At 44.1% G+C, this 24,631-nt stretch overlaps 1 protein-coding gene across 2 annotated transcripts in view; it reads right to left on the minus strand.

Annotated features, from left to right (window-relative positions):
* mao (monoamine oxidase) overlaps positions 1 to 24,631 on the minus strand; it is a 270,332-nt gene that overhangs the window by 147,366 nt on the left and 98,335 nt on the right. For both annotated transcript variants that reach the window (XM_070893439.1, XM_070893440.1), the window contains exon 3: positions 23,708 to 23,845. In XM_070893439.1, the coding sequence (XP_070749540.1) occupies positions 23,708 to 23,845 (138 nt within the window). The remainder of the gene's footprint in view (positions 1 to 23,707; positions 23,846 to 24,631) is intronic.

The raw sequence follows: 24,631 nt of genomic DNA on the forward strand, positions 1-24,631 counted from the left end.
GCTGAATTCCTGATCTCAGCTGTATTATCACGAGGAAATTTTGAAAGGGGTCAGCCTGAAGGAAGGGAAAAATCAGAGGGCGGGTAAGCCTAGGCTATTGTCATAAACAGCTTGGCAGAAGGTTCAGTCTGTGTAGGGATGGTGCATAACACAGGGAGACACAAAAAAAAAGAGAAAACATAACTTAAAAACAGCTAGTTTTCCCCTTAATAATGGAAGCTTGCTTCAATCATTGATACCAGGTGCTGACCAGCCGAACCAGTGATGCTAAAAGAGAACACTGCAGGCCTTAGGGGGAATATTACTCACAGTTCACCAGGATTATGGAGATGAGACTCGGCCCACAAAATGGTTTGGGCCTCTCCACAGGGACTTCAGCGGGCAGCCACGGTTAAAAAGCTAGCTGATAAATTTTCACGAGCTCACTCAATAACACTGAACCTGGATCAGTGTCCCTAACACAAACCTTATATGTGAGATTGGGTCCTTGATATGTTTACTTCTGCATCGACAGAACATGAAGAACTGATGAACTGACCAAAACTGCTAAATATGTTTTACTGCCTGGGCATGGAAAGATCAATCAATAGTCAAAACATACAATGGTACCAAGGCTGCTGAAATACCTACCAACAGCAGACTCACTTTCGCTGGTGAGTCAAGACATGGGCCGAGATTTTCCAGGGGGTCAGCAGGCGCGATCAGAGGTGGGTCAGATGGGAAAGTGGTTTATTTCCCCAGTGGATCGGGACCCCGCTGTGAACCCGCTGCCACTTGCCTTTCCTCAATGTCAGCTCTTTCAGCGCTGAGGAGTCTCATGCCCATGGTCCCTTCCGCCCATGGGAAAAGAAGAGGATCGCTCTGCGTGCTGTGACTCACTCCATAAGCACATGAAGGGAGTCATGGGAGAGCCTCAGTGCAGCCCTGCACCTCTATGCAGTCATCGTCAGTGTTTGCAGCACTTCAATGCTGTCGAGCACTGACAGCACAAATGTCAAAATAAATTTCGACATGGTCCTTTTAAGGAAACCGGCTGATGTCCTCCAATTTGCTGGGAAAAGCGCTGAGCCAATCAAGGGAAATTCATTTCAAACAGTGGGCTGGAGCCAGCAGCGTGGTCGGTTCTTGCCACCGACGTCGCCCGCCACAGACCCGCCGAGGTCAGCAAACTCATGGCCATGAACTCTGTCGCTGTAAGTAGGCTCCAAATCAATAACAAATTCTTCAGTTGGGTGAGCAACCCATCCTCCTCTAGCTCCAAAGGCAGCCCTACCAGATCACTCATGACTGTAATCAAACTGTTTATGAGACAGCCAAAAGCAGTGCAACACCAGCAAAATCTTCTTCTCAGCACTCAAACTTAACTTTCCAGCATCAGAAACAGGCCAGAAACTATCCAAAATTTAACTTGCAGCCTGAAATGACAACCAGCAACTAACCTGTAAGTACTGCTTGGTCCATTTAAATAGCGCAGGTGAAGGGTCCTACCTGCACGTGTGGCTGGGCAAATTTAGCATGTAGCGAGTCAGACGCTGGGGCATACTGTAATCGGAAAAGTGTCCTCTAACATACATACGACCCTTACTTACATAAGTTATTCATTCTGATCTGCATGACTACGGAGAAGCCCAAGCCAATATGGCAGGCGACGCACTTTTGGTTTGAAATGAGCGCGTGCTTCTTGACTGCTATACTGGAGGGTTATCCACCCGTTTAGTGCCCAAAAAACTGGGGCGGCGTGCTCAAATTTCTAGGCCTGTTTTTAATCAGTGCTGACTATAATATAGAGTTGTACTGAGTGGGGAAAGAAAATAAGACAAGAGTGAGAAAAGGTTACACTTCAACCAACTTTTCAAAAGGAGGCCTGGGCGCCATCATCAAGATCACAATTATGCAAATACCAGCAATTAAATGCCAATGTTTGTAGGAGCTAAGCACGCAACTGATTTACATGCTGATGAGTTTCAATTGCACCGCAGGCAGTTTCTGCTGCAGTACATACTGTGAACCCCAGCAGCAGACTTGGCAACGTGTACTGCTCCTGGAATTGATCTTAACAAAACAAATCCAAGACGATAACAACAAAACCCAATTGTTTGGGCTATTCAGAAACTAACTACATCCATGGGAACATGGTCTGTTCCTCACAGTATCCTTGTTATACTAGAACTGTTGGGCTGAATTTAAGTACATAGCAGCATACATATGGAGCAGAAACCCCAAGAAAGGATTGCAAAGTCCAAAGTGCCTCTGACCATGTTGACTCCACCAAGACTCTCAGCAAAACTGCCAGTGGAGGAAGTTGCGTCCTGTACCTGGGGGCAACAAACACTCCAGACTCCAGTGTGTATCATTGTAATGTATTTGTTTCATGGGTTCTTTGCTTAAGAATTCATAGCAACACATCGCTCTTAAGAACTAGTTGGTTTATTAGCAAAGGTTTAACAATAACATTACACATTACCAGTTCAACCAACGGACACACAACCACTTGCCTCATCGTGGATCCGCTGAACCCAACTGGCTGGGGTTTTATTGAGCCTTGTAAACATCACGTGACTGGCTAAGCCGCTCTCAACTCAACAGCTCTACAAACCTGTGAGCATATTCATGACTTCATAATGAAAGAAAAAGGCAAGACTTGCATTTAAATACTGGCTTTCTATATTTCAGAAATATATACTTATTTTTTATTCATTCTCTGGATATGGGCGTCGCTAGCAAGGCCAGCATGTATTGCCCATCCTTGGTTGCCCTTTAGAAGAAGGTAGTGAGCCTTCTTCTTGAACCGTTGTAGTCATGTGGTGAAGGAACTCCCACTATGCTGTTAGAGAGGGAGTTTCAGGATTTTGACCCAGTGACAATGAAGGATCAGCGATACATATCCAAGTCAGGATAGTGTGTGACGAGGTGATGGTGTTCCCATGCACCTGCCGCCCTTGTCCTTCTAGATGGTGGTGGTCGCGGGTTTGGGAGGTACTAACAAAGAAGCTTTGTTGAGTTGCTGTAGTGTGTCCTGTAGATAGTACACACTGCAGTCATGATGCACTGGTGGTAGAGTGTGTGAATGTTTAAGATGGTTGATGGGCTGCACATCAAATGGACTGCTTTGTCCTGGATGGTGTTGAGCTTTGAGCTGAACCCATCCAGACAAGTGCAGAATATTCCATCACACTTCTGAATTGTAGGCGGTGGAGAAGCTTTGGGAAGCCCAGGATGTTGATGGTGGGGGATTAAGCAATGGCAATGTCGTTGAATGTTATATGGAGGTGGTTGTGAGACAGTGTAAGCCAAGGTAGTAAAATTAATCAATGTATCAGCGCACTGATGTTGACAGCTTTCAAAACTAGAAGATTTCTTCCTCGACCGCTCCCAGGTTCAGTGTGCAGGTGAAACAACATTCACTCTTTCTACCACCTCTACCTAAGCTTCTCTGACAATGCTCTTTATTGCAGGTTGGCCATCAGCTCCAAAGAGAGCCACCCTTCTCAGCAGGACCTGCTACAGCACAAGCTTGAGAGCTGTGTCAGTAACTGGGCAGTTCCTCCCTGCTTGTCTAATTGCAGCCATTTCTCCTCCTCAGTAGTAGCACAGCTTTAAAAGCTGGTGGTGCCAGATAGACAGTATATCATGTGTTGCGTGCCAAATATTTATTTAAATGAGCTGACCTTGCCTTATATTGTGAGGTCTACCTGGAAGCGCAGCGGGCATGTGCACTGTTCAAAGAGAAACAATCCCACGACACCCAGACTAGATTATTGTCTCCCTAAATCTCATCCAGCACAGTTATGCACTCGACCTTTCTCTAAATGCAGCAGGAAACTGAAATACCTTCAAGCAGAAGCACAACACAAGCCACAAATAACATCTTTTATAAATGATTGCCAACAGCAAGCCAGTGACTGTGCAAATGCTCCAAGCCAAAACCAATGTGGATTCATTCATGCCCTAAGCACATTATTGGGTCCAAAATGGGCGGTAGGAAGGAATTATGAGATACTAGCATCCTCAGTGGCTATTTTGAGCATGATCTCCGAGATATTAGCAACCACTGTAAATGTAACCTGTACTCTTTTCACAACTCTGAAAAGCAGTACCTACCAGTTCTAATGAAATTATGAATCTACCTTACCCTTTTTAGATGCTGATGGACGTGCTAGTTATTTCCAGCATTTTCAATTTCTATTTCAGATTTTCAGCATTTGGAGTTTATTCTTTTTCTCATCATCAGTTGTTGCTCACTTGGTGGATTTTAAATCTCAAGCAGGAAGCCAATAGCCTTCCCGCCTGGAGGTATCTAATTTTAACAGCATCCTGCCGGCCGGCTGCCCACCTGAAATGGGCAGAAAAAGGCAGCAAAGTCACATTCGCTGCACCCTGAGGCTACCCGCTAGAAGCAGGGTAAGTAGCAAGAGAGGAGGTTTGGGGCGGGGGGGGACTGGGCCCATTACGCAGGTGGGAAGCAGAGGGAGCCCAACACTGCAGTTATTGACTTACCTTCGAGGGCCTCCTCTTCTTCCCACCAGGTTTTACTGAGCGGGCTTTGGGGTCTTATGGATACCATAGGACCCCGATTAGCGTATGTTAGTGACATTCCCAGCTGAGTCAGGCAGGTGTTTCGGCAGCCTAAAAAAAGAGCAGCAGTGGGAATGGGGCAGTATGGGTTAAATTCCCCCAAAGGCTTGCATTTAGACAAAATGCATTTATATAGCACCTTTCATGTCTTCTGAATGCCGCAAAGCATTTCACAGCCAGTAAAGTACTTTTAAAGTACAGTCACTGTGTTATGTAGGAAACATAATATAAGAACATAAGAACTAGGAGCAGGAGTAGGCCATTTGGCCCCTCGAGCCTGCTCTGCCATTTAATAAGATCATGGCTGATCTGATCATGGACTCAGGTCCACTTCCCTGCCTGCTCCCCATAACCCTTTATTCCCTTATCGCTCAAAAATCAGTCTATCTCCGCCTTAAATATATTCCATGACCCAGCCTCCACAGTTCTCTGAGGCAGCGAATTCCAGATTTATAACCCTCTGACAAAAGAAATTTCTCCTCATCTCAGTTTTAAATGGGCGGCCCCTTATTCTGAGACAATGGGCTAAAGTTTCCATTGCATTGCCGCCCGGTTTCTCAGCGGTATTGGTCGCTTTGGGCGAGAACAGGTTGAGTGAAAATTTCCACAGCGGAGTTCTGCCGGCGGTTTCGAAGTATCGCTGGGGAGCAGACCGCCGGTGTGCACTGTCCACAGATCGCCATCGCCCGATTTTTGGCTCAGCGGTGACCCGTAGGTAAGTATTAAAAAAAAAGCACCCACGAGAAGCAGTGGAGCTGGGCGGTAGGTATGTAGCCCCACAGAAAAAGCTAAATAAACAGGTTTTTACTAACTATTTTTAAATTCTCTTGCAGTGATTTAAGTGAAAAGGATCCTGAGAATATTTTTCTGATTTTTTATTTTACATTTTTTGAAAAAATATTTTTTTGTGTTTTTCTCCTCCTAGGCCCAACCCGCAGCCACGGTGTAAATTTTAGTAATTATCGCCCATTTTTTTTAAGACCCGCCCAATCGGCCCAAGATTCCATTTTCCACCAAGAATCAGAGTGTAAGGTCCATTTTTTTTGCTAGGCGGATTTTAAAATGTTTTTAATGGAATTTTTCGCCAGCAATAATTTGAGAACTTTAGCGCCATTTTGGGTGGCAATCCGGCGATGGCAGATTTTTGGGAAATTCTAGCCATATGCCCCCTAGTTTTAATTTCCCCTATGCGTGGAAATATTCTCTCTGCATTCACCTTGTCTAGCCCCCTCGTTATCTTATATGTTTCGATAAGATCACCTCTCATTCTTCTGAACTCCAATGAGTGTAGGCCCAATCTACTCAACCTATCTTCATAAGTCAACCCCCTCGTCTCCGGAATCAACCTAGTGAATCTTCTCTGAACAGCCTCCAATACAAGTATATCCTTCCTTAAATACGGTGACCAAAACTGTACGCAGTACTCCAGAGGTGTGGCCTCACCAATACCATGTATAGTTGTAGCAGGACTTCTCTGCTTTTATACTCTATCCCCCTTGCAATAAAGGCCAATATTCCATTTGCCTTCATGATTACTTGCAGTACTGCATACTCACTTGTGTGTTTCATGTACAAAGCCAATTTATACACAGAAAGGTCCTGCAAAATGCAAATGAGATAAACATTGGCCAGAATACTGGGAGGACTCTCCTCCACTGTTTTTCAAATAATGCCATGAAATCTTTACATTGACCTAAGCAGGCTGATGGGACCTTCATTTAACATGTTATAATGCAGCACTCTCTCCGTCTCTGCGAGGGTAGACAAGGCCTTAATTTAACATCTCATCTAAAAGATAGCTCTTCCTCCAACAGCATAGCACACCCTCAGTGTGTGCTAGGAGTGTCAGCCTAGATTATGTGCTCAAGTCCCTGGAGTGGAATTTGGAGCCCAAGTTTTGGGTGGAGTTGCAACTAGTTTAGTTTGGAGTATCTTAGAAATCGCAATTCTCGGCTTTTAGTTTGCTCCAGTTCTAGTGAATTAGTTTAGTTTTGTTTTAGTTCTGTTTTTTTTCCAAAAGGGGGTGTGTCCAGCCACTTAGGCCTGTTTTGCAAGTTTAGGCAGTGAAAACTTACTTCAAACTAACTTAGAATGGAGTAAGTGTCCACTTTTATAAGTTCTGAAAAACCTTACCTAGAGTTAAGTTCAGTGCAGGCACAGCCAGAGACGGGGGGTAGGAAGCATTAAACACAAAGGACTAAAGCATTAAACACATCACTTAAAATGGCCTAAAACTAGTTAGAGGATTTTCCAAAGCAACAAACACCTTCACAACAACATTAAAGAAGCAGAAGTACATTTAAAGCACTAAGCACTAAACAAAGCACAAAAAGTAATAAGCAATTAATTAACAAATAAAAAATAGAAGGAACCCTGCATCTAAAGCACCAAGACCAAAGTAATAAGCAATCAATCAATAACAAATAAAAAATAGAAGTCCTACCTTTATGTGAAGGGAAGGTGTTTCTGTCAGCCTCTCTCTGTGTTTCTGTCCATGTCTCTGTCAGTGTCTCTGTCAGTGTCTCTCTCTCTGTCAGTGTCAGTGTCTCTCTGTGTTTCTGACAGTGAGGAGTGGGGGGAGTGGGGTGGAGGGGGGAGGGGGAGGAGGAGGGAGGGGGTGGAGGGAGGAGGGGGAGGGGCTGAACGGGAGAGAGGGGGGAGTGGGGTTGAGTTACTGAAAAACATTACAGCCACTGTGGGCTCTCGCACTTCTGCTCCCGCCCCCTCCCCCCGTGAATTGCAGCCACAAATTCTCTGCCAATAGTGGCTGGAGACTTACTGGTGATAAAGCTATTTTACTTTTTTTTTGCACAGCATGACACAGTTCTGCAATAGTCTTGCACCCACCTGCACTATATTATTGCCTTTGGATGTGGAAGTACGAAGTATTCCTCCCAGCAGGGTCACTGCGTGCAGTTGCTTTATTGCCGAGAGGCGTATAACCGTTTATTAATACATAAACAAGCAGCTCTGTGCCCATGAAATGGGCCACTCATTTCTGGCCGCTGTTATCATCAACTGGAACTGTGCAGTGGTCGAGTTACTGAAAAACATTACAGCCACTGTGGGCTCCCGCATTTCTACCCCCCCAATCCCCACCCCTTGTGCTGTGCTGCGCTGAGCCCGAAGACGTCCTGAGGAACTCGGAGAATTACAACGTAAGTTTTCGGCACCCTTTTTATTCTAGAAAGTCAGCGCACAGGCAGCAGAAACTTGGGCCCTTGGTGTGGGTCACTTACTATTTGCACGTTCCTAAAATAACAGACTTTCCTATTGAGATGAACCACAAAATTATTGGTGGGGTCACAAATTACTACATACAGACTATTAATGATAGTGCTTTGAGTAAGCCACTAATGCTGAAAAACTCTAGTTACATCTTTTCCTGCTGCTGGTGATCCCTGTTGTATTTAGATGATTGCATGGCAAACAGGACTGCAGTTATCTGTTTAATGTAGCAGTGACGGAATCCAGTGATATCTGGAAGGTATATGTGGCATAAAAGTTGAGGGGGATTTTATTGGAGTATTCAAATGATATAAGGCTTTCAGCATGTTGACCCTGAGGAGCTGTTTGTCATGGCCCCAAGAAGAACAAGGGAGCATGGGATGAAGTTCGGCAGAGGGAGTGTGAATGGACAAATCAGATTTTTCTGGGATTTTCCTAGTTTTGAATTCTATTTTGAAAAAAAATTTCACTGGGGTAGATTTTTATCTTCAGCAACTAGATAGAAATCTGTGAAGGCGTATCGCACACCGTTATTAGAACCTACCTGCGATCTACCCCACAACATTTGCTGAGTGTTTGGAATGTACAGCACAGGGACACAATCGAGGCTGATAACATCAGTCATTTTAAAAGGCAGTTACACAGGTGTTCAGTGAGAAAATTAATCGAGGGATAAGAGGTAGCATATGTGTGTTCTACTTTTGAACTCTACATTTGAATGAAAAGGTCCTTTTCAGTCCTGTACATTCCAGTGTTACTAAGAAACCTACACTTGAGCATACAGCAAACAAACAGCCTCTTACTGAAATAATAGGGAAAATTTTAACCCCCTTTGATCGTCAGGAAAGGAGTGCAGGAGCATTTAAAATGAAATGGTTCCATTTCTTGCTAAGTCCCCATTTTAATGTTGGTGGTTTCGCAGAACTTACAATGTTGGACAGAGCTTTGTGTGTATATTCAGAATCTGTTTCATATTTGACTTTGTTTGTTGTTTGTTTGTTGTTTATCATTGTATTAAATGGATCTAAATGTATCTGCAGCAATAAAACATTGTGTACCAAAAAGTACTAAGTGCCACTGAGAAATGGAACGCAATTGCTGTGTGTAAATATATTGCACTTATTTACAAGTATAGACTTCCATTGTTTTCAAAAAGGATGGTGATTTGAGTAGGTTAGAATGGATCTTGTGAAATGATCATAAGTTACTTTTTAAGTGCTATGAAATATTAATGACTGACATTTTTGTTCATAACCTTTACACTAGGGTTGGCTGAATCCACAACTACGTTAAACTCTGGTTATAAACTGGTTCACAGAATTCTCAAGAAAAACTAGAAACAAACCAGTGCCACGTGCTAGTCAGAGTATGAATCGCAGGATAGCTCAGAAGAATATGTGGCTTCAGGAGTGGTGCAGCAGGGAGGGATTCAAATTCCTAGGACATTGGAACCGGTTCTGGGGGAGGTGGGACCAGTACAAACCGGACAGTCTGCACCTGGGCAGGACTGGAACCAATGTCCTAGGGGGAGTGTTTGCTAGTGCTTTTGGGGAGGAGTTAAAGTAATATGGCAGGGGTTGGGAACCTATGCAGGGAGACAGAGGGAAGTAGAATGGGGGCAGAAGCAAAAGATAGAAAGAAGAAAAGTAAAAGTAAAAGTAAAAGTGGAGGGCAGAGAAACCTAAAGCAAAAAGCAAAAAAAGGGCCACATTACAGCAAAATTATAAAGGGGCAAAGTGTGTTAGAAAGTCAAGCCTGAAGGCTCTGTGCCTCAATGTGATGAGTATTCGGAATAAGGTGGACGAATTAACTGCGCAGATAGCACTTAATGGGTATGATGTAACTGGCATCACGGAGACATGGCTCCAGGGTGACCAAGGCTGGGAACTCAACATCCAGAGGTATTCAACATTTAGGAAGGATAGACAGCAAGGAAAAGGAGATGGGGTGGCATTGCTGGTTAAAGAGGAAATTAATGCAATAGTAAGAAAGGACATTAGCTTGGATGATGTGGAATCGGTATGGGTGGAGTGACGGAATACCAAGGGGCAAAAAACGCTAATGGGAGTTGTGTACAGATCACCAAACAGTAGTAGTAAGGTTGGGGACAGCATCAAACAAGAAATTGGGGATGTATGTAATAAAGGTACAGCAGTTATCATGGGTGACTTTAATCTACATATTGATTGGGCTAACCAAACTGGTAGCAATGCGATGGAGGAGGATTTCCTGGAGTGTATTAGGGATGGTTTTCTAGACCAATATGTCGAGGAACCAACCAGGGAGCTGGCCATCCTAGACTGGGTGATGTGTAATGAGAAAGGACTAATTAGCAATCTTGTTGTGCGAGGCCCCTTGGGGAAGAGTGACCATAACAAGGTAGAATTCTTTATTAAGATGGAGAGTGACACAGTTAATTCAGAAACTAGGGTCCTGAACTTAAGGAAAGGTAACTTCAATGGTTTGAGGCATGAATTGGCTAGAATAGACTAGCAAATGATTCTTAAAGGGTGGACGGTGGATAAGCAATGGCAAACATTTAATGATCACATGGACGAACTTCAGCAAATGTACATCCCTGTCTGGAGTAAAAATAAAATGGGGAAGGTGGCTCAACCGTGGCTAACAAGGGAAATTAAGGATAGTGTTAAATCCAAGGAAGAGGAAGCAAACCTGAGGACTGGGAGAAATTTAGAATTCAGCAGAGGAGGACAAAGGATTTAATTAAGAGGGGGAAAATAGAGTACGAGAAGAAGCTTGCCGGGAACATAAAAACTGACTGCAAAAGCTTCTATAGATATATGAAGAGAAAAAGATTAGTGAAGACAAACGTAGGTCCCTTGTAGTCGGATTCAGGTGAATTTATAATGGGAAACAAAGAAATGGCAGACCAATTGAACAAATACTTTGGTTCTGTCTTCACGAAGGAAGATACAAATAACCTTCTGGAAGTATGAGGGGAAAGTGGGTCTAGTGAGAAGGAGGAACTGAAGGATATCCTTATTAGGCAGGAAATTGTGTTAGGGAAATTGATGGGATTGAAGACCGATAAATCCCTGGGGCCTAATAGTCTGCATCCCAGAGTACTTAAGGAAGTGGCCCTAGAAATAGTGGATGCATTGGTGATCATTTTCCAACAGTCTATCGACTCTGGATCAGTTCCTATGGACTGGGGGGTAGCTAATGTAACACCACTTTTTAAAAAAGAAGGGAGAGAGAAAGCAGGTAATTATAGACCGGTTAGCCTGACATCAGTGGTGAGGAAAATGTTGGAATAAATTATTAAAGATGAAATCGCAATGCATTTGGAAAGCAGTGACAGGATCGGTCCAAGTCAGCATAGATTTATGAAGGGGAAATCATGCTTGACAAACCTTCTGGAATTTTTTGAGGATGTAACTAGTAGAGTGAACAAGGGAGAACCAGTGGATGTGGTGTATTTGGACTTTCAAAAGGCTTTTGACAAGGTCCCACACAAGAGGTTGGTGTGCAAAATCAAAGCACATGGTATTGGGGGTAATATACTAATATTGGGGGTAATAAATGGGTCCTTTTCAGAATGGTAGGCAGTGACTAGTGGAGTGCCGCAGGGCTCAGTGCTGGGACCCCAGCTCTTTACAATATACATCAATGATTTGGATGAAGGAATTGAGTGTAATATCTCCAAGTTTGCAGATGACACTAAATTGGGTGGCGGTGTCAGCTATGAAGTGAACGCTAAGAGGCTGCAGGATGACTTGGACAGTTTAGGTGAGTGGACAAATGCATGGCAGATGCAGTATGTTGTGGATAAATGTGAGGTTATCCACTTTGGGGGCAAAAACGCAAAGACAGATTATCTGAATGGTGGCAGATTAGGAAAAGAAGAGGTGCAACGAGACCTGGGTGTCATGGTACATCAGTCATTGAAAGTTGGCATACAGGTACAGCAGGCAGTGAAGAAGGCAAATGGTATGTTGGCCTTCATAGCTAGGGGATTTGAATATAGGAGCAGGGAGGTCTTACTGCAGTTGTACAGGGCCTTGGTAAGGCCTCACCTGGAATATTGTGTTCAGTTTTGGTCTCCTCATCTGAGGAAGGACATTCTTGCTATTGAGGGAGTGCAGTGAAGGTTCACCAGACTGATTCCCAGGATGGCTGGACTGACATATGAGGAGAGACTGGATCAACTGGGCCTTTTTACATTGGAGTTTAGAAGGATGAGAGGGGGTCGCATAGAAACATACAAGATTCTAACGTGACGGGACAGGTTAGATGCGGGTAGATTGTTCCCGATGTTGGGGAAGTCCAGAACCAGGGGACACAGTCTTAGGATAAAGGGTAGGCCATTTAGGACTGAGATGAGGAGAAACTTCTTCACTCAGAGAGTTGTTAACCTGTGGAACTTCCTGCCGCAGAGAGTTGTTGATGTCAGTTCATTGGATATATTCAAGAGGGAGTTAGATATGGCCCTTACAGCTAAGGGGATCAAGGGGTATGGAGAGAAAGCAGGAAAGAGGTACTGAGGGAATGATCAGCCATGATCGTATTGAATGGTGTGCAGGCTCGAAGGGTCGAATGACCTACACCCGCACCTATTTTCTATGTTTCTATATTTCTATATAATACTGTGCCCCCTTCACCCAAAACAGATAAGCAAACATGGAACAAGGCTTCAAAGTATCAAGTATTATGATGAGAGATTGTGTAGAATGGGCCTATACTCTCTGGAGTTTAGAAGAATGAGAGATGATCTCATTGAAACATACAAGATGCTGAAGGGGATTGACAGGGTAGATGCTGAGAGGTTGTTTCCTCTGGCTGGAGCGTCTAGAACTAGGGGGCACAATCTTAGGATAAGGGGAAGGCCATTTAAGACAGAGATGAGGAGGAATTTTCTTCACTCAGTAGGTCGTGAATCTTTGGAATTGTCGACCCCAGAGCGCTGTGGATACTGAGTCTCTGAATATATTGAAGGCTGAGATAGATAGATTTTGGGGGGCCAAAATTGCTCCTCTGCTGAAGGCCTGTTACCACCGCAAATCGGCCGCTGACCTTTGGTGGAATGGCTGCTGATATCCCAATTGCCCTTCCAAGTTTTCCCGGCGGTGCCCCGATTCCCCCACCTACCGTTCTGCTGCCGCCGATCTGTGGTAAGCGGGTCAGCATGTGTGCACCTCCGCTCTAGCCGGGCCCCCCCTCCACCCCCACCCTGACAGCAACATTCCCCTCTGAAAATCTTCGGTGGTGCCAAAGGAAGCTTTTTCACAGTGGTCCAGTGAAGCTGTGGCCTTCTGCAACGGCGATGTGGCTTCCCTTAAAGGGGAGGATGCACTGCCACTGCCGCCATGTTTTTTTTTAATCAGCCGATTGCTAGGTTGGCCCGACAATTATTGCCGCAGGTTCAGTCAGGCCGCTGGCCCAGCCAAAATTCTCCCTGGTGGCCCAGTGGTCCGAAGTTTTTAAATCGCGAAGGCTCTCCCCTTTAAGTGAAGGGGAGAGCCGTGATGTCATTGCGCCGGTTACTCCGCAACCCCCCCCCCCCCATCAACATCCGCCCCTCAAGTGCACTCACCGCCCCAGCTTCTGCACCTCTCATGTAGTCACCGCCCCCATTAAGAGCGACTTCCAGATCCGAAGAAGAAAAAAAACAACAAAGAGCGGAATTTCGCTCAAGAGGCAATCTTAACCACAGCTGCAGTAAAAACCATTGAAACGGGGTGCGTGCACCCCATTTCAGGCGGAGGGCAATTTCTAACCCTTGGATTCCAGGGAAATCAAGAGATATGGAGATCGGGCGGGAAAGTGGAGTTGAGGTTGATGATCAGCCATGATCTTATTGAATGGCAGAGCAGGCTCGAGGGGCCCTCTGGCCTACTCCTGCTCCTTTTTCTTATATTCTTATGTTCTTAAATTAGCTCTTTCCACAGAGCACATTGATTTTACTTTGTTTCTCTATCGATTTCTTTGAAGATCTCCCAGAGTAAATTGGATGATATCGCCTTTTACAATGACAGCAGTGTGCCATATGTGCACCAGAAAGTCCAATTTATACAAGTAAACATGGCCAGTGGTCACTCAGAATTTAACTGTTGTTTAATCAGGAAACTTTGCAGATTGGTATATGCTTGTCAGCTGCAGGCTGCCAGCCAGCATTTTAAGATTATTTTGCATCTATAAAAAAGTGTCAGATCTGGAGTATAATGAGCACAGGTGCATAAGTATCATTTTTATTGTACTACTGGAAGATCTCCTGTGGTATTGCAGCTATGGTAAGTCTCATGATACACTGTTTCCATATTGGCAGAAGTATTATCTGTAGGAAAAGAATCAACTCAAACCCTAACATTTTCAGTTACGCCAAGGCTTCCAAGTAGCATAAGACATGCAAAGAAACAAAAGATCATTTTATAGATAAGTTAAATCATATCACTGTAAGATATGTATTTTTAATGTCTTTGTTACATTGCCAACTTTACTAACAAGATTAATGGATCGAAATTAATGTTTTACCGCCAACTATTAGCGTCAAAGAGGTGCAGCTAACGGGTGGTTAAGGACTTACCGACGCAGCGGAGTGGTGTCCTTGCCTCTCGAAAACTTTAGTTGGGCAGTGGGGCGGCACCACGTGATGATGTCATCGAGCGCCGCGGCACCAAACTTCAATTAGATCGCCTGCTTTACCGGCAGGCACTTTTCCCGACTGGGAAAGCTGTTGGTACATCGGGGATCCCGGGGCGGTATCGTCCAGAGAACAAGGTAAGTTGTAAAGTTTAAATGTTTTAGCTTTTATTTATTTATGGCAGCAGTGTGGGAATGGGTCACTGAAATTTTTGCAAACATCATTTTTTTTCATTTTCAGGCACCAGGATGCTGGCATCCTAGTGCCAGAAAATTGAGTAGGCCTCCTGAGCTACCGCTCTATTGGCACCCGAGGATGAGTGTACAACACCTCTTTGAGCACTGCACTCTCAGCTTTGGGGAAAAAAACTAAATTTTGCATTTTGAGATGGTAATTCTCGCCTGGCGATAAAATCACGCTTCAAAATCGGTATCGAATTTTGATCCTTAAGTATTTGTCAGAGTAAATAAAGATAGTGTCTAAAAGATTTCAAAAACTATATAGCCATTTGAATAGTTCACCTTCTCCTTTCCTTTCAGTCAGAAAGTCGGGAGTTCAAGCCTCACACCAGGCCCTGAGCACATAATCTAGGCTAACACGTCAGTGCAATACTGAGGGAGTTCTGTGCAGTTCGAGGTGCCATCTTTCCCAGCATCTTTTTCATCTTTTTGATTGAAATAGAGTACATTCTCGATGAACAATCTCCAGTTTATTTCAGTCCTTTGGAAAGAGCAAAGAAGCTCACAGGATGAGGGAACACACCCTTCTACATCAACTCAAGATGACACATAGATTGTGTGTTAGGAAATTCTGCAAACTAAACATGATCAGAATGCATAGATGTAGTTAGAAGTTCTGTTCAACTATTCTGAGGTTAAAAAAAAATCCATTTAAAGCCCAGGATTTTGAGACAGTATGGGAGGCCACCAACTGAAAACTTTATGGCAGGCGTTAAAAGACATAAAATGTACTTCTACTTCAGTAGTATTGTGAAATATAACTTTTAAAATGATATTTAAGACATTTTTGGACATTAGACATTTCCATTACTGAGAAGAAATAGTTTTCAAAAAAATATTTTGAGTGATTTGATTGGTTCATCAATAATGTGTGATGCTGAAATGTTGATTTTGGATTTTTCCCATTATAAACGTTAATGACACAAAAAGCATACATGACCTCAGGAAGTAAGTTTGTTGACAGAAAGTATGTGGCATACACAAGATTTTTAATAGTAGACAGGTGGTTGGATGGCTAAAATTTTTGTGCCTAGTGCATGTCCATCACTCTCCAGACATCACACATCTGACATCATACTTTGTTACAGCTGTAAAGCAATCTTTTTTTTAAAAGCCAGTCATTGACCTATAATCTGAAATTTTAAAGCATTTGCAATTGCCTTTTAAATTACTTTAACAGTTTACAACTAGCTACAATTACTTGACTTGCCTTCTTAAAGCAGTGGCCTTTAAAGGGCAGGCAAATTTAGCAGGTAAACATTGCAGTGTTGTTTCAAATGCCACAATATTGCCACAGAACATTAGCTGATCTATAAAGATTAGCAAGCAAAACACCAGAATATCTTTCCATCCTCACATCCTCACTATTCAATCTGTGTAACCTATCCTCTCCAGACAATACCCCGCCTCCCTTTCACATAGCAACACATGAACCATTGTGGCCAATGATATATTTAACCTCTTGATCTGTCATTATCCCAAAAACCTTTGATTTGATTTTAACGAGATAGTACAGTAAATCTGGACCTGCACCCATGATTCTCCACATGGTGAGTTCCTGATCACAATCAGTGAAAACACAGAGTGCGGAAGAAATGCTCTCCCACCAAACTAAAGCAAGACAGGAAAGGAATCACCAACGATATTCCTTGGCTTAAGAATAATAGAGGCCTGAAAATGAAATGGCTGCTGGATCTCATCCAGAGAATGGTGTAGGTATGGTGACCGAAATAAAAGAAAAAGATTGGTAAAATGATAAAAACAAAAGCCTGGTTATTAAGCCCCCATGACGGGCAGAAGAGGGTCAAAGGGGGGCTAAAAATGAAAAAGTGGGGAACGCTACCCCAAACCGGGCTATACCCGGGTCTCGAGGTGTGCAAAGTGAGGCGGGACACCTCAGCAACATATTTAAATTAGGCTCCCACCGTGCAATTGAGAGCCTGATTTAAATTTAAGTTTCCGTGTGGGTTTGCCGTGTGGGTTTGCCAGGGCTTGGGAAATCCGGCAATAAAAGGGAGGTGGGAGCTCTCCCCTCCCCCCATGACTTCTTCCTCCCCACCCCCCATAAGCCCCGATCTCGATGGTCTCTCTCATTCCCCCCACCACTGGTGTTCAGTTTTCCCCCCTTCCTATTGCCAGGGATCATCCTCAAGGTTTTTCCACCCGGCAGCTGGCCAGGCTGTCAATTTGTCCGGCTGCATGGCAGAAATGGAAGAAGAAAAATTATAATTCAACTTATCCTACATGATCCACCCTCCGAAACTCTCAGATATAGGGTTAATACACAGTGCCAGCACAAAGGCTACATCAGTGCAACCTAAAAATATTACTATCAGGGCCAACGACACCAACTCAACCCTGTATCACTAGTGTGAAAACTCATGTGATTAAATTAAATCAGGAGAAAGAGACTGCAGCATATTCCTAATGTTTCCTCTCAAAATAACTACAAATGACAAAAGAAAAGCAGTTCTTAGCACTGCATCAGTCAGTAGAATTGTTTTATATACTCCCCTCAATACAGCTGGTCCTCAGTGGGTCAGGACTTCAGTTGTGATGCCTTTGATTGATTTTATAATCTGCTTCATCGAATACAGAGACAAGCTAACAGGTTGCTTATTATTTACAGTCTTTCAGGAAAACTATTTTATCATACTATCCACTTTTCATTCAGAATCATAGAATCATGCAGCACATAAAGCGTGCAATTGGCCCATTGTGTCTAGGTGTTTTTTTCCCTGAAATTGTGTGAATACTCTTTAAAAGTAAAAAAGATAAGAAATAGCAAGGGAAAGAAATCACTGCTGGGAGCAGACTATAGGCCCCTAACAGTAGCTACACTGTAGGACAGAGTATAAATCAAGAAATAATGGGGGCTTGCAAGAGAGGTGTTGCAATAATCGTGGGCGACTTCAATCTTCATATTGATTGGATAAATCAAATTGGCCAAGGTAGCCTTGAGGATGAATTCATAATGTGCAATTGGGATAATTTCTTAGAACAATACATTGTGGAACCGACCAGGGGACAGGCTATTTTAGATCTGGTAATGTGTAATGAACTAGGATTAACTAATGAGCTCATAGTAAAGGATCCTCTAGGGAAGAGTGATCATAATATAATAGAATTACACATTCAGTTTGAGGGTGAGAAACTTGGGGATGAAACTAGTGTCTTAAACCTGAATAAAAGCAATTACAAAGGTATGAAGACAGAGTTGGCTAAAGTGGACTGGGAAAATAGATTAAAAGGTAAGACAGTAGATAAGCAGTGGCAGACATTTAACGAGATATTTTATAATTCTCAATAAAGATATATTCTAGTGAGAAAGATTCTACGAGAAGGAAGAACCATCTGTGGCTAACTGAGGAAGTTAAGGTTAGTATCAAATTGAAACAAAAGGCATACAATTTTGCAGAGATTGGTGGTAGACTAGAAGATTGGGAACATTTTAGAAACCAGCAATGGATGACTAAAAAAAAAGAGGGAGAAAATAGATTATGAGAGTAAAGTAGCAAGAAATATAAAAACAGACAGTAAGCGCTACAAGTATATAAAAAGGAAGAGGGTAGCTAAATTAAATGTTGGTCCCTTAGAGGATGAGACTGGGGAATTAATAATGGGAAGCAAGGAAATGACAGAGACTTGAAACAAATATTTTATATCTGTCTTCATGGTAGAAGCCACTAAAAGCATCCCAATAACAGCCGAAAATCTGGGGGCAAAAGGGAGGGAGAAAATTAAAACAATCACTATCACTAGGGAAAAAGTAGTGGCAAATTAATGTAACTAAAGGTTGACAAGTCCCCTCGACCTGATGGCCTGCAGCCTAGGGTCTTAAATGAAGTGGCTGCAGAGATAGTGGATGCTATGTTGTAATCTTCCAAAATTCCCCAGATTCTGGAAAGGTCCCAGCGGATTGGAAAACCACGAATGTAATGCTCCTATTCAAGAAAGAAGGGAGACAGAAAGCAGGAAACTATAGGCCAGTTAGCCTAACATCTGTCATTGGGAAAATGCTGGAATCCATTATTAAAGTAGTAGTAGCAGGACCTTTAGAAAATCATAATACAATCAAGCAGAGTCAACATGGTTTTATGAAAAGGAAATCATGTTTGAAAAATTTATTAGAGTTCTTTGAGGATGTGGATCAAGGGGAACCAGTAGATGTGGTGTATGTGGATTCCAAAAGGCATTCGATAAGGTGCCATATGAAGGGTTACTACACAAGAGAAGAGCTCATGGTGTTGGGGGTAATATATTTGCATGGATAGAGGATTGGCTAACTAACAGAAAACAGAGAGTTGAGATAAATGGATCATTTTCAGATTGGCAAATGGTAACTAATGGGGTGTCACAGGGACCACAATTTTTTACACTCTATATTAATGACTTGGATGAAAGGACCGAGTGTACTGTAGCCAAATTTTCTGATGATAGAAAGATAAGTGGGAAACCAAGTTGTGAGGAGGACACAAAAAATCTGCAAAGGGATGTAGACAGGTTAAGTGTGTGGGCAGAAATTTAGCCAATGGAGTATAATTTGGGAAAATGTGAGGTTATCCACTTTGGTAGGAAGAATAGAAAATCAAAATAATATTTAAATGGAGGGAGACTACAGAATGCTGCGGTACAGAGGGATCTGGGTGTCCTCGTACATGAAACACAAAAAGTTAGCATGCAGGTACAGCAAGTAATTAGGAATGAAACTGGAATGCAAGGGGGATGGAGTACAAAAGTAGGAAAGTCTTGCTACAACTGTACAGGGCATTGGTGAGACCCCACCTGCAGTACTGCATACAGTTTTTGGTCACCTTATTTAAGGAGGGATATACTTGCATTGGAAGCAATTCCGAGAAGGTTCACTAGGTTGACTCCTGGGATGAAGGGTTCTCTTATGAGAAAAAGTTGAACAGGTTGGGCCTGTACTCACTGGAGATTGAATCATAAGATTCTAAGGGGGCTTGACAGCGTAGTTGCTGAGAGGATGTTTCCCTTCATGGGAGAATCTAGAACTAGGGGGCATAGTTTCAGAATAAGGCGTTGCCCATTTAAGATGGAGATGAGAGGGCCTTGAATCTTTGGAATTCTCTACCCCAGAGAGCTGCCAAGGCTGAGTCATTGAATATATTCAAGGCTGAGATAGACAGATGTTAAAATCAAGAGTTCAAAATGTATAATACTGACACAAAGAATGAAGAATGCTGTGTTTAAATCGTTATTTTGAACTGGAGATGAAATGTTTCCTCAGATTCGTATTAGATACTTAGAAATGCTAATGTTTTGGTACCCTGCTGAGATGCACTATGACATCCATTATCTATTGTTTTCAAGTTAAGACTTCAACTTTGTTATAGAAAGACTTAGAATGGATGGAAGTTGTGAGAGTTAACATAAACATTTGCTACGTCATAAAAGAGGTAACACTCTGAAGCGAGCAGTTTTCTGGTTTGGCCTCAAGGGATCAAAGGCAGGATAGGGACGAAAGAGATAAGACACAAATTTCAAAGAAAGATACCCCTGGGGAAAGTATAAACAAAGACAGACATGTGGCCAAGATCATGAGACATCTTTAGGGCGGGCTTTGATACAAGAATTGCGACAAAGAACTAGAAGCCTCATTGGGTATGAAGGTTTATAGGTCAAAAGATCTTGTCAATATCCCATTTCAGTGCAACCTCTAAAAATGGAATAAAAGTAGCCTACTCAAGGTTGTCCACACAAATGGTGTGAGGGGAAAGCAAAATAGAAGTTAGGCTGGTAGAACACTCTTCAAGAGTGATCCCATGGTTTACCGAAGGAAGCTCTAGACGAAGAGAAAGAGTCTGTAAGCCAAAGAACTGCTCATGTGCGCCAGCCATTTGTCCAATCGGATCAGTAGCAACTACTTGTTATGGTCGTATGTTTTTTGCTGCATAACAATGTGTTATATTCCGTCTTAAACTCTGGATTAAACACAATATATCCACCATATTGGTTTACAATCAATCCTGATTATAAAAGTAACCAGAGATTGCCTTAACTTGGCTATTTCTAACACAGATTCTTGAACTATAGGGGTTGTGGGCAACAGGCAGCAAAGTGGAGTTAAGCCCAAGATCAGATAAGCCATGATCTTATTGAATAGTGGCGCAGGCTCGAGGGGGCGTATGGCCTACTCCTGCTCCTATTTCTTATGTTCTTATGTAAGTAACTCGTTTTCCAGATCATTTTAGTGGAAAAATTCACAAAACATCTCAGAACGTGACATTTACATTTCAGTCATCCTGCCCTGCCCATATCATAACCTGAATGATCGGTAATCCAACTATATACTCAGTAAATGCTCTGCTGACGGTTGTTACTGTGGTGTATGTAGCACACAAATCACTGACTCCACACGGTCTGGTGTAAATCTAACTGTTGTGACCTTCGTCCTTTATTGTTCAGCTCCAGAGTGCCTCTCAGGTGTGGTGGTCAGCCTTATATAGCACCTGTTGCAGGTACTACCAGGGTTTCCCACCACAGCGCCCTCTGTGGTGTGTCATAGTGCTTACATTACATTTAAGGTACTGGGACGATACACACATCATTACATAACATCACCTCCCCCCCCCCCGCCACCAGGACGCAGGACAACGATACACACATCATTACATAACATCACACTTGTCCAACGGAAGGCAGGTGGGCATAGACAGTGCGCTAGTATGATACATATTATCTGGTACATTAACTGGTTATTGACTGGTAACGGATCCTTGATTTCCTTGTTAGCCGTTATCATTAATTGTACTTCATCCATTATTTTACACAAATACAGTGGCCATTCAGCATTATAAAAGTAATTCTTCTTATAAATTCAGTATCTCACATTAACATAGCTCATTTTAGACTCGTCTGCCTTACAGAAGTCCTTTGTGGGGACCACCTCTTGGTAAGGCCCTATTAAGACTCCTGGGTGCATTTCCTTTTTAAGGCGCCATCTTTGATGCAGGATTCCACGAGGCTTCTCCTTGGACGCCGCCATCTTTGATGCTCTGCAGCTCCGACACGATGCCGCCGCCATCTTCTTCTCCGCCGCTCCGGATGTCCGCCGCCGTCGCAGCCTCCGCTCCCCTCCGCTGCCACCTGACTTGCCGCCTCTCCTGCGGCCGTCGTGGCCTCTCCAGCGGCCACACTTGCCGTGCCCCCCGCGGCCTCCGTAGCCGCCGACCTCCAGCTGCTGCCGCCGCCCGACACTAACAGCTCCTCGGCGGGGCTCTTCCGAACCGCCGGCCATCCTGGATCCCTCGCACCCCGCTGGCTCACTCCCCCCCCACTAGGCCCCTCTGTGCAGGGCTGCTTGCCTGTGGGGGCTGAGGCTGTGGGATCTGTGTGTGAGGTCCGGGCCTGGGACTTGCCTGTGGGGGCTGGGGCTGCAGGATCTCGGTGTGAGGTCCGGGCCTGGGACTTGCCTGTGGGTGGATTGAGGCTGCAGCTCCAGCTCGGTTGGCGCTGCACTTTGGGGACCCGGGGCACGGCAGCACCCCGGGGAGCAGCAGCCTGTGGAGTGATGAAGTCTTCCCAGATCCCACGGACCGTCCCCATCCACCTCCGGCCGAGGAGTGTCGGTCCATCGCCTGCAACGACCCACAGAGGTAAAGCGTGCGTCTCGTCCCCGTGGGATACCTGCACCATCGCTCTACCAAGAACAGGTATCAGTTCCCTGGTGTAGGTACGCAGCTTCACCGTGACCGGGACCAGCTTGGGTCGTGCAGTTGGGTTAATCCACAGTTTATCAAAAGTTCTCCGACTCATCAACGACGGACCCGAGCCCGTGTCCACTTCCATACTCACTGGGACTCCGTTTATTTTTACTTCTCTTATCACTGGGGGCGAATCGTCAGTACACGTGTGCAGCCCAAACACCTCATCATCTTCTACCTGCTCCTCCCTGAACAGTAGATCATCCCCCATCTCCTCAGCCACATGGTGAGTCCAATTTCTTTTACACATACGCTGAAGGTGGCCTTTAACATGGCAGGTATTGCACGTATATTCCGCAAACCTGCACCGGTGAACCCCATGGCTTCCTCCACAACGCCAGCATGGTGCTGCTTGATTGGCCCCCCTCAGCGGACTGTGAGCTCCAGGATCCCGAGGTCCGTGCTCTCTGCCCCGGGCAGAGCCACGTTCTGCAGTTTTCTCCGTGGTGGGCGCTATCCTGTGGACCGTGCCTGCCGGGTTCGAGACTGTGTGGATTATTTGCTTGGTGCTGCAAGTCGAGGTCATATATGCCCGGCTGATGGCGATGGCCTTTGTCAGAGTGACTGTGGGTTCCGTGGCCAGCAGCTTGTGAAGGAGGCCCTCGTGGCCAATCCCTATAACGAAAACGTCCCACAAAGCCTCGTCAAGGTGTGCCCCAAAATCACACGGCGCCGCGCGTCTCCTGAGGTCTACAGCATATTTGGTGACATCCTGGCCCTCAGGTCTGCAGTGATGGTAAAATTTGTATCTGGCCGTGAGGATGCTCTCCTTCGGTTTCAACTGGTCACGAATGAGTTCAGTCAGCTCCTCGTATGACTTGTCCCTGGCGCTCCCAGGTGCCAGCAAATTCCTGACGAGACAGTAAACCTCATCTCCACAACTGGAGAGCAATATCGCCTTACGCTTATCTCTCATTGCGTATGTGTCCTCCGTCAGGTCATTTGCTGTGAAGTAGTACTCGAGCCTTTCCGTAAAGGCCTCCCAATCATTGCCCACGGTAAAATCCTTTAGCGAGCCCAGAGTAGCCGTGGTTGCATGGAGTTCGTCCGCTTCCTCATTGCCAATGTGGTGTATGTAGCACACAAATCACTGACTCCACACGGTCTGCTGTAAATCTAACTGCTGTGACCTTCGTCCTTTATTGTTCAGCTCCAGAGTGCCTCTCAGGTGTGGTGGTCAGCCTTATATAGCCCTTGTTACAGGTACTACCAGGGTTTCCCACCGCAGCACCCTCTGTGGTGTGGCATAGTGCTTACAGTACATTTAAGGTACTGGGATGATACACACATCATTACATAACAGTTACCTCAGTAGTTTCTACACAATTAACTCTTACCTTCACGTAGTAAACTAGACGCTCAATCTCATTCACTTTGTAGGTTTCCAGGCCCATCTCCTTTGACAGGCGTAGGATTCGGTTTTGAGTTGGACCCACATAAGCTCCACCCAGGTCCACATATTTTACATTTTTATTCTGGTAGGAAAAAAAGTAATGCAGTCAGAATTCTGCTGAAGAGACAATTAATAGTTTCATGAGCATTAAATCAGTGTCAAAAGTTACAAGCATCACAGGCAGTTGTGAGCTATTCATGGACTTACTATCACCATATGAAAATCTGCAAGCATATAAAGTGAACGCACTCAGCAGCACCAAACTTGGTTATAATTACACTCGGTTCTTCAGTTCTGGAAGGATACAGACCCAAATGATTCACTAATTACTGCTTTTATTTAGGAATCATCCATAATTGGCAATATTTGCACAGCAATGTCTGAGTGTGCCAAAGAAAGTATTAAAAATAATCTGGCAGTACATTTTTGATTCACAAATCTAAATCAGTAAATATTCTAGGTCTCAGTAAAAATCAGCTAGCTACACGCAGTGAGCCTCTCCACTCATGTTCAAAAAGATAACTGGCAGGGAGAAGGTGATTTCCAAAAATATCCACCCAGCCAGCCAACTTAAATAATGAGTTTCCTGCATCCAAGATTCTCACTGGATTCTGGTACTGATGTACTCTGTCACATTAATTGGGATCAAAATGATTGCAGTATAAAACTGCAACACTGAAAGGGCACCAAAACTTTCTGCTGACTGACTTAAGTAGACTAAACTACTGGTGCAGTATAATTAATAAAATGCTATTTCTGGCTTTCGCCTTAAATGGTAATATTGGAGTACCTGTAATGGGACAATGCAGTGGTTGCGACAAAGATATCAATCCATAACTGCAGTTACTGTATGAGCCATCAGGAGGCA

Source organism: Pristiophorus japonicus, chromosome 11 (assembly GCF_044704955.1).
Source record: "Pristiophorus japonicus isolate sPriJap1 chromosome 11, sPriJap1.hap1, whole genome shotgun sequence".
NCBI classification, from domain to species: Eukaryota; Metazoa; Chordata; class Chondrichthyes; family Pristiophoridae; genus Pristiophorus; species Pristiophorus japonicus.